This window comes from Cololabis saira, chromosome 10 (genome assembly GCF_033807715.1).
Source record: "Cololabis saira isolate AMF1-May2022 chromosome 10, fColSai1.1, whole genome shotgun sequence".
NCBI lineage: Eukaryota > Metazoa > Chordata > Actinopteri > Beloniformes > Belonidae > Cololabis > Cololabis saira.
The window spans coordinates 46,302,100-46,313,350 of NC_084596.1; the positions used below are offsets into that span (position 1 = coordinate 46,302,100).

Consider the following 11,251-nt stretch of genomic DNA (forward strand, 5'->3'; position numbering starts at 1 on the left):
ACTACCTTGTTCTCTATAGCTGATATAACATGAATTACTCCTATGTGGGATCAATAAAGTTCTTATTTTTGCCATCTGAGAAAATTAAATATATTATATTTGGTGCCTAACTGTTTCCCAAGTATATTAGTGCGTGTGTGAATGAATAAATGAGACATAAAACGTACATTTCTTTGTAGAAACGCGCTTTATGAAAATAAGTCCATTTACTTGTATTAGTTTACAGCTCAGTCTTGAACATCCAATATGGCGGCGACGTTGACGAATCGCAGCAGCTCCATGGGAGGAGGAGGAGACATGGATATGGTAAAAACACCTCACCTGGGTGAGTTCTCATGTCTACCTACCTTTGGAAACTAACATTTCACCAGAACTCGTGAGAGGAATTTCAAGTGGTCCATTATATTGACTGAACTTTTCCTAAACGTTCCGCATTAAACCGGTTCCTACTGGTGCCGATAGATCTGCATGTGTTTTGTCAGATTACTTCGGTACCTGAATCTTTTCCTACACGTTTCACAAGAATACGTCCTCTCGCCTGTGTGGAAACTCATGTGACGCTTCAAGTTACTTTTGTGAATGAACCCTTTCCCGCACATCTCACAGGTGTAGGGCTTCTCTCCGGTGTGGGTGATCATGTGGGACAGCAGATGGTAGTGGTTTAGGAAACTCTTCCCACACGTCATGCAGGAGAAAGGCCTCTCGCCCGTGTGAGTCCTCATATGAGTCACTAGAGCCTTGCTCTGAATAAAGCTCTTCCCGCAGATCTGACAGGAGTACGGCCTCTCTCCCGTGTGGATTCTCGTGTGTTTCACCAGAGTACATTTCTGAGCGAAGCTTTTGCCGCATGTTTTACAATCATACGGCTTCACGCCCGTGTGGATTCTGTCATGACGCTCCACGCTGTGCTTATCTCGGAATTCTTTTCCACAAACATCGCATTTAAAAGACTTTTTACCAGTCAATGGACTCTGTAACACATGAGGGGGGTCTTCTTTTTCACCGTCAGGTCCGTTCATGTTTGGATTCATCTCTGCCTCTGTAGTTGATCCAGAGTCCAGGTTCTTGCTTTGTTCACTTAAAGGAGAGTTCTGAGAGTAAAGCTGCTCAGTGTTTGGTTCTGCTTCACTGAAGTCACTTTCCTGGTAAGTGGGAGTCAACGTGAAGGTATCAGTCTCCTGCTTCAGAACCAGCTGCTCTCCATCCTGACTGCTGCAGAGTTCTGGTTCCTCCTGTTCCTCTTTAACCTGAGGAAGTTCTGGTTCCTCCTGGTCTGGGCCGGAGCTCCTCTCCTGGATACGGAGCTGCTGCTCAGAGAGATCTTCCTCCTCCTTACAGCCATGCTCATGTGGGCGGTCTGGACATAGAAAGACACGAGAAATAGGTTACTGAAGATATCAAATGTAACTTAGGCCCAGTCCCAGTACACCCCCTAGTCCTACTTTTCAACACTACCCCTAAATGTTGCGCGTTCCCGTGAGGGTACTGGTGTCCCAATTCCTCTCTGCATCTAGGGGTAGTGGGGAAAACAAGGGCTAGTGTGTATGAATCTGGCCCTTCACAGCGAGGATTTTCAGATGCTGACTAGCTGACCGAGGGTTAGAGAAATTTCCCAGAATGCTTTACGTCATCATTTGCAGACTGAATAAAAAAAAACAAAAACATGGCAGACATTTCTTATTTTTTAGTGAATAAAATCAATATTTTGAGTTAGTTTCTGCATAAAAATGCGTTTTGATTACATTTCTAGCGAGAAATATATATTTTACTTTCATAATATTCACTCAGTGGATGTACATAATCACTCGTTTCCCCGTTGTATCTTCAGATCTGGCCAGAATAAAGGCTGATTTATGGTTCCGCGTTACACCAACGCAGAGCCTACGGCGTAGGTTAAGCGGCGACACGCGCCGTACGCCGTACCCTACGCCGTACCCTACGCCGTACCCTACGCCGTACCCTACGCCGTACCCTACGCCGTACCCTACGCCGTACCCTACGCCGTACCCTACGCCGTACCCTACGCCGTACCCTACGCCGTACCCTACGCCGTACCCTACGCCGTACCCTACGCCGTACCCTACGCCGTACCCTACGCCGTACCCTACGCCGTACCCTACGCCGTAGGCTCTGCATCGATTTAACGCGGAACCATAAATCGCCGGCTGCTCTTCTCATCCCCCGAAAACTTTGGAGCAAATTTCTTAACAGGCGTTATTTGTATAAACTGAGCCCAGGTTGGGGATCTTAACGGTTACTTTTACGCCTGAAAAAATATTAAAACTTAATAAAGTGGCATATTAACAGCGCTACAGCTGAAATTAAAACAGCTTCTAGCTCTCAGCTTCCTGATATGGTGTGACGTTTGTGCAAACGTAACTTATGTACCCGAACGTAAACCACGCAGTGACGTAGCAAGTGGTGTCCCAATCCCTAGGGAACATTACAAGGACCCTACTCATTTTTAGGGCTAGTGGTAGTGAGTGAGGGCTAGTGGTAGTGAGTGAGGGCTAGTGGTAGTGAGTGAGGGCTAGTGGTAGTGAGTGAGGGCTAGTGGTAGTGAGTGAGGGCTTGCTGTCTGTTGTTCTCTATTATATAGTGTTATAGTAAAGTAATGATAATGTAATACTATGCATTATAATTACTTCTATTAGTACATACATACATACATACATACATACATACATACATACATACATACATACATACATACATACATACATACATACATACATACATACATACATACATACATACATACATACATACATACATACATACATACATACATACATACATACATACATACATACATACATACATACATACATACATACATACATACATACATACATACATACATACATACATACATACATACATACATACATACATACATACATACATACATACATACATACATACATAGTAGCACAACTAAATGCTGGGTGTTTGTTTTGTTTTCTTTTGTTTGCCTTGATTTGGACTATATTTATATATACATATAATTGAGTATTATATCACTGTATTGAACAGTTATTGAAACTCGTCTTGTTATATGTAAGAATGTATGTCAGATTCAGGGGTAGGACTAGATAAGTGTTTACTTTAATCCTACTCTGTTTCGAGCATGTTGGTGGATCCGTGAACTATTATTATATGAAGTACTGTACATACATACACACACATATATATATATATATATATATATATATATATTCACTTTTTTAACATGCATGTTAGAAATAAAATCTTCAAATCAAATCAACTGGTATCAGACTGAAAAGCTGATGATGCGTCTCCTTTGTCAGTCTGTTCTGTTTGTTTGAGACTCCAAACTGAAATAAAACTCCAGTGAAAGTTGATTTTCATTTTTAATGGGAGGTCAAAGCTCTCCCGCCGATCTCAGCAACGTCCGTGCAGACGGATCAGGTCCCGGTCAGGTCCCGGTCTCCCCTGACCCATCAGGTCCCGGTCTGCTCAGACCCATCAGGTCCCGGTCTCCCCTGACCCATCAGGTCCCGGTCTGCTCAGACCCATCAGGTCCCGGTCTGCTCAGACCCATCAGGTCCCGGTCTCCCCTGACCCATCAGGTCCCGGTCTGCTCAGACCCATCAGGTCCCGGTCTGCTCAGACCCATCAGGTCCCGGTCTCCCCTGACCCATCAGGTCCCGGTCTGCTCAGACCCATCAGGTCCCGGTCTCCCCTGACCCATCAGGTCCCGGTCTGCTCAGACCCATCAGGTCCCGGTCTGCTCAGACCCATCAGGTCCCGGTCTCCCCTGACCCATCAGGTCCCGGTCTCCCCTGACCCATCAGGTCCCGGTCTCCCCTGACCCATCAGGTCCCGGTCTCCCCTGACCCATCAGGTCCCGGTCTCCCCTGACCCATCAGGTCCCGGTCTGCTCAGACCCATCAGGTCCCGGTCTCCCCTGACCCATCAGGTCCCGGTCTGCTCAGACCCATCAGGTCCCGGTCTGCTCGGACCCATCAGGTCCCGGTCTCCCCTGACCCATCAGGTCCCGGTCTCCCCTGACCCATCAGGTCCCGGTCTCCCCTGACCCATCAGGTCCCGGTCTGCTCAGACCCATCAGGTCCTGGTCTCCCCTGACCCATCAGGTCCCGGTCTGCTCAGACCCATCAGGTCCCGGTCTCCCCTGACCCATCAGGTCCCGGTCTCCCCTGACCCATCAGGTCCCGGTCTCCCCTGACCCATCAGGTCCCGGTCTCCCCTGACCCATCAGGTCCCGGTCTCCCCTGACCCATCAGGTCCCGGTCTGCTCAGACCCATCAGGTCCCGGTCTCCCCTGACCCATCAGGTCCCGGTCTCCCCTGACCCATCAGGTCCCGGTCTACCCTGACCCATCAGGTCCCGGTCTGCTCAGATCCATCAGGTCCCGGTCTGCCCTGACCCATCAGGTCCCGGTCTCCCCTGACCCATCAGGTCCCGGTCTCCCCTGACCCATCAGGTCCCGGTCTACCCTGACCCATCAGGTCCCGGTCTCCCCTGACCCATCAGGTCCCGATCTCCCCTGACCCATCAGGTCCCGGTCTCCCCTGACCCATCAGGTCCCGGTCTCCCCTGACCCATCAGGTCCCGGTCTCCCCTGACCCATCAGGTCCCGGTCTCCCCTGACCCATCAGGTCCCGGTCTCCCCTGACCCATCAGGTCCCGGTCTCCCCTGACCCATCAGGTCCCGGTCTGCTCAGACCCATCAGGTCCCGGTCTCCCCTGACCCATCAGGTCCCGGTCTACCCTGACCCATCAGGTCCCGGTCTGCTCAGATCCATCAGGTCCCGGTCTGCCCTGACCCATCAGGTCCCGGTCTCCCCTGACCCATCAGGTCCCGGTCTCCCCTGACCCATCAGGTCCCGGTCTCTGACCGCTGCTGCGGTTCTGACTCGTCTCAACACGCCAACATCATCTAAAGCAGGTCATGTATTCAGCATCCGTTACCACGGCGACCCATCAGCTTCACCTTTGTGACTTCATAGCACAAAAACCAAACTGCTACGTGTCCACTGAGCTTTTCTGAAAGCGGGTCATGTGACAGGAAGTGACTCCAAACCCAGCAGCAAATCAGCATCAGACTGGTGGAATATCCAACACGTTACCATGATGAAAAAAAACATCATACTTAAAGAAACGCCGACTGATGAAACGCATAACTGACGATAGAATCTATGTGACCGGTAGGGATGGGCGGTAGGGACTAAAACAGTTATCACGATAATTTCTGGCATTTATCCCGATAACGATAAAAATGACCAATTCAAATCTTTTTAACTATAAATCTATCACCACATTCAGTCTTTGGAGCCCCCAAATCACTGCTCTAAAAGATACTAAATACTACTAAACGTCATCAATGGGAATTTATCTCTTTCTTTCAGGCTCATATCTTTTTTTTCTTTCTTTCTTGCTCATATCCTTCTGTCTTTATTTCTGGCTCATATCCTTCCTTCCTTCCTTCCTTCCTTCCTTCCTTCCTTCCTTCCTTCCTTCCTTCCTTCCTTCCTTCCTTCCTTCCTTCCTTCCTTCCTTCCTTCCTCCCTCCCTCCCTCCCTCCCTCCCTCCCTCCCTCCCTCCCTCCCTCCCCGTACGTTGATTTAACGCAGAACCAGAAATCCGACTTTACACAAAAACGTCATCAAGGGGAATTCATCATTTTTACCGCGAGATGACAAATTCTTACCGTGGGGAATATCGCCCATTCCTAGTGGCCAGCAAGTGTTTTTTTTTTTGTTTTTTATTGTGGCCAGTGGGGCGGCCAGCACATTTGTAGGGGGGCCGTGGCCCCCCCCTAGACGTCATACCCATTCACAACGCTAGATGGCGCCAGATATCTTTAAAGCGAATGCCTGTCACCAAGAAGAAAAATAAAAATAGCAGTAGCATGAAGAAGAAAAATAAAAAATAGCGGTAAGAAAGAAAAGAGAAGAAAATAACAGAAGAGATAACAGAAAAGGACAAACGTAGCGACAATCTGGAGAAAAGTGGGTCGAAGAAGTTATGATGCAAACTTCAAGATCATGATTTGAATGAGGCAAAATAACATGCTGTTTCTCTTGAATATATTGTTATAATCATTTGTTTCAGATGTATTGTAATTATTTTCTGTATAAAAATTGAATTTGATGTTTAAAAAGTATTTTTTCAAATTTGAGTCTTGAAAAAGAGGGGGTTGTTTTATAATCAGCGTCGTCTTATATTCGGGCCAATACGGTAGTTTCATCAAACCATTACAGTTCAACATACCTATAATGTGCAGGTTTATGTAAGATTGCAGAAGTCTGTGCTGACGATCAGTCTCTTCCTCGTACTGGATCTTGGTACTTTCACAGACTTCCAATGTTTCATCACATTCAGACTTGAACTGAACCATCACGTCAGTGTCCTGCTTCAGAACAAGCTGCTCTTCCTCCTGACTGATGAAGAGTTCTTCCTGTTCCTCTTTAATCCTGGGGGGTCCTGGTTCCAGTTCCTCCTTAATCCTGGGGGGTCCTGGTTCCTCCTGTTCCTCCTTAATCCTCATGCTTTTTGGTTCACCCTGGTCCAGACTGGAGTCCCTCTCGTGATTGTGAAACTGGTCTCTACGGACAGGTTGCTGTTGGACGTCTGCAGGGAACAACAAAGCACAAGGTAAAAGGTTACTAATGTCAAGATACAAAGACACCCCTGAGGGAAATACACGTTTAAGCAATTAAACCAACTCAGATATATTGAAATACATGAAGAAGCTTTAGAGCATGGGTGTCCAGAGTCAGTCCCCCTGTCCTGGATTCATGCAGTGCAACAGTGATGAAAAACCAGACCGCTATCGTTCAGGATATATAAGGATGTCTGTCAATGACGAAAAAAAGATAGAGCTTGCATTGAAACATTCACCATCAATGAAAATGCAAACAGACTACAGTCATCAGGGACTGCATGATGCAAAAACCTCCTATTTTATGCAACTGGGTACTGAAGCTGAAAGACAGACGTCACTACTATCGCCTAAGAAAACTCAAATATACTACCTCAAAAAATTAGAATATTCTGGGAATGTTAAACTGTAAGCCATAATCATCAATATTAAAATAATAAAAGGCTTGCAATATTTCAGTTGATTATTGTTGATTATTGATTATTGTTATTCTAATTTTCTGAGACAGTCCTGTATATGTGTATATATAGGTGATATTTTCTCTCTTATCCTGTTGTGTAACAGCTCAGAGACATGTATGAAACACCTTGTACCTGATATTAGAACTGAACCAGTAAAAAGACAAAATGGTGCAGGAGCAGTAAGACACGCACGCAGCACGCACGCACGCAGCACGCACGCACGCACGCACGCACGCACGCACGCACGCACGCACGCACGCACGCACGCACGCACGCACGCATGCACGCACGCACACAACACACGCACGCAACACACGCACGCACGCACGCACGCACGCACGCACGCACGCACGCACGCAACACACGCACGCACGCACGCACGCACGCACGCACGCACGCACGCACGCAACACACGCACGCAACACACGCACGCACGCACGCACGCAACACACGCACGCAACACACGCACGCACGCACGCACGCAACACACGCACGCAACACAAGCACGCACGCACGCACGCACGCACGCACGCACGCACGCACGCACGCACGCAACACACGCACGCAACACACGCACGCACGCACCAACCCCTGTGTAAACAACTGATACACGACGGATGTATCTCACATATTTGCTGATTATGATAAAATTCCTGGATTTCTTTATTGAATATATTTTGAGTTTGACATTAATTGGAAAAGAAAATGAAAGAAAACACTTGTATTGAATCAGTACTCGGTATCGGTCGGCCCCCAAAGCCCAGGTATCCAAATCTGTCCTGGAAAGAAAAAAGTTCCTTCGGAATAACTGGAAACACCGCCAGCAACCACCTAGGAACTTGTAAGAAATCTTGTTTCGTGGGAAGATTATATATCTTTCCGCACATACAAATACGTATCCATATAGACAAGGAGTGAACAGATAAAAACATCTGATAGTTGTAATAAATAACAAATGCTTGCAGAAAAAGTACGATAGAAACTTAACAGAAAATCTATGTTTAGCAGGTTATTTCTTTGTTGTAACGATGCTTCTTGGCATAAATCTTATACCGTTGGAAAGCCCATTTATTTGCCTTTTAAATGACGCCCCAGTTGTCAGGAACATCCGTTTGTGAGAGGAGCAGCAGAGCTGAGGATGTGGGTTGCACCCATGAAAAAAACTGCCAAATCTTCTTAATTGCCAATTGAAATTAATTGAAATAATCTACCAAACATGAATCTCTTTACTTTCTGTTCAAAGTTTTGATTCCTTGGGTCAGGAAATGTGTGCCTTGTTTGCCAAACACAGCAGCAGGACAGGAAACGGCCTCAAAACTGTTTCCTGAACCCTGCCAGCCTGGCTAGCACGGATGTTTCATCTATGGTGTCTGGTTATTGAGGGTCTGCATTGACGTCACTTCCCCACTGGACCAGCCCCCTTACTGCACTGAGAAGACGGGATAACAGCCGATTATCGGCTTAAATTAGCGTCAGTTACCAAGAACCAGTGGTCCATGGACATTAATATTTGGTACAGTTACCAAGAACCAGTGGTCCATGGACATTAATATTTGGTACAGTTACCAAGAACCAGTGGTCCATGGACATTAATATTTGGTACAGTTACCCCAAGAACCAGTGGTCCATGGACATTAATATTTGGTACAGTTACCCCAAGAACCAGTGGTCCATGGACATTAATATTTGGTACAGTTACCCCAAGAACCAGTGGTCCATGGACATTAATATTTGGTACAGTTACCCCAAGAACCAGTGGTCCATGGACATTAATATTTGGCCACCAATCCAGTTTCCTGATATTTATATGTACTTAATTTCTACGCCGGGGAAATACACGAAGCAAAGCTTGAAGGCTTACAAAAGTCTTGAGCTTGGTCCGACTTCAAGGCAGGATTTGTTGTAGAAATTAAAGGGGACCTATTACAGCATCTAATACCTATTTTAAACAGGCCTTGAATGTCTTAAAAAACAAGCTTTTGATTGTTTTTGCTAAATAAATTAGACATTCAGCCTCTAAACCATGTCTTTATCTTCCGATTCTCTAACCTCATTATCTATGCAGGATTCTGAGTGGGCGGGGCTATGATAATGATGCTCTGTGCTGATTGGCTGCCTGAATGACGCGATACACCGATACGAAAAAATGGCGGAAGCTTCGGCCGGCGGAGTTAGTTGTGGCCGTGGTTTCAGCATCGGAGGCCAACCTATGTAAATCACATTGTCGTTACGTAACGACGGGAGCAGAATCTTATTGGCTCGTAGATCCACATCACACTGGACGGCTCATCCGGGCGGCTGTACAGACACTGCAGAATTTGGTTGCTTTCCTCCTTCTCTGAGTTGGCAGGCATGAGGAGAGACCACTTTATATATGTTAAAGCAAGAGAAAACCTGTTTTTAATAATAGGTCCCCTTTAAAGTGATGAGGACACCGACATCTTTATGATTTGACCGTTTAACGTTAGCTACCCAAAAATCCAACATTACCTGATACAAAATGGGAACCACAAATCCACGTTTCGGTGCCTGGAATCCAGTTGTTTCTGCCAATTACAGCGACCCATTTGTCTCTCTTAAAGGGGACCTATTATGGCATCTAATACCTATTTTAAACAGGCCTTGAGTGTCTTAAAAACAATCAAAAGCTTGTTTTTTCTACATAAATCAGAAATCCAACCTCTGGGCCATGTCTCTATTTTTACCGCTTCTAACCTGATTCTTGGATTTTCAAAGTTTGATTGGCTCGTCCATGATTTCTTGCACGATGTAAAATGAATAATATGGGATGTTGAGTATTTGATCCTTCAAAATAAACTACCCATGACATGAATTGCATTACACTTTGTGAACATTATACGATAAAGAGAAAAAACAAAAAATATTCTATCACTTTATTTGATATTAATTCAGTCATTCGCCTTTATTTAACCAGGAAGATCATTAAGAACACATTCTTATTTACAATGACGGCCTGGCAAGAGACAAGGACCACTGGGGGAAAAGGAAGTGGTTTAGGGAGTAAAACCAGTACTGGAGTTGAGGGGGGATGAGGGGGGATGTCATCCCCCCTCATCCCTCCTGAAATAAAAACGGTCCAAATCATCCCCCCTGTAAAACTGACATCCCCCCTTTCCATCCCTTATGTCATTTCATCAATGAATGTGGTTTTACTGCTATTTCAACATTTAGAGTCATCACCAGAAAAATAACACCAGAAAAATAACTTATTTGACAATTTTCACCTGTTTCAAGTACATTTTCACTTGAAATAAGTAGAAAAATCTGCCAGTGGGACAAGATTTATCTTTTCATTACAAGCAAAACAATCTTGTTCCACTGGCAGATTTTTCTACTTATTTTAAGTGAAAATCTACTTGAAACAGGTGAAAACTGTTGTTTTTTCCAGTGATGAGTCTTGTTTTAAGTGTAATGAGATTTTTTAACTAAAATGAGACATTTTAACTAGAAATAAGACAAATATTCTTGTTAAGATTGTGAGTTTTTGCAGTGATCCATTTTACTTATCCTGTGAAGGACAGAGTCATATTGATAAGTTCAGAAAAGTGTTTTTTATTGTTATGTTTTGATGTATTTGATGTAAGCCCAGTGGATATTTAAAGCTTACAGAAGGCTGCATTTAACTGCTGCTATGTCATTCCTGCTGTATTTCTGCAGGTGTTTTGGTCACTGCTATTATTTGTAATATATTATATTATTTGTAATTAGCACAAATTATCTGTCCCCATATGATAAAATTACAACTCGAGTACTGAGTAAAACACAGTAAAATTGTAGCTCTACAAAGGTAGAAAACCATTAGGTAGCATGTTTAAAAGTCACCTGTCTTGTTCTCCTTCCTCCCTGGGTTCCAGCTGATCTCCAGTCCTCCATCATCCCCGCTCTCTTCCATCGTTTCTGTCCTTCCTTCACCGACAGACTCGGGGATAGTGAAGTGAAGACATTATGACTGCAGATAATAAAAGAATCAGATAAAATCACAAGCGCGTCCCCGAGCGCAGTCCACACACGTTCACGCGCTTCAGCCGCTCCAATGTTTACTTCCGCCGGAAGTTACGTCACACACTTTTACCACTTTTTTCCTTTCCTTATTTCCAAACTTTATTTTGCAAACATAATG

The 11,251-nt window shown here is 45.2% G+C and overlaps 1 protein-coding gene across 1 annotated transcript; it reads right to left on the reverse strand.

Moving 5' to 3' along the window:
* Positions 1-266: 266 nt before the first annotated feature.
* Positions 267-11,151, reverse strand: LOC133453155 (zinc finger and SCAN domain-containing protein 31-like). The gene is made up of 3 exons (XM_061733051.1): positions 10,954-11,151; positions 6,259-6,618; positions 267-1,357 (listed from the first exon to the last, which is right to left on the reverse strand). The coding sequence occupies exons 1-3, from the start codon at positions 11,021-11,023 to the stop codon at positions 447-449; spliced, it is 1,341 nt and encodes a 446-aa protein (XP_061589035.1). The 5' UTR covers positions 11,024-11,151; the 3' UTR covers positions 267-446.
* Positions 11,152-11,251: the final 100 nt, after the last annotated feature.

Bases quoted from the DNA above. Each gene is read 5' to 3' on its own strand.
- LOC133453155 (XM_061733051.1), bottom strand. From the start codon at position 11,023: ATGGAAGAGAGCGGGGATGATGGAGGACTGGAGATCAGCTGGAACCCA. The intron at 6,619-10,953 runs GTGACTTTTAAA...TGTTCCCTGCAG, and splicing joins GAGGAAGGAGAACAAGACAG to ACGTCCAACAGCAACCTGTC. The intron at 1,358-6,258 runs GTATGTTGAACT...TTCTATGTCCAG, and splicing joins CATAAACCTGCACATTATAG to ACCGCCCACATGAGCATGGC.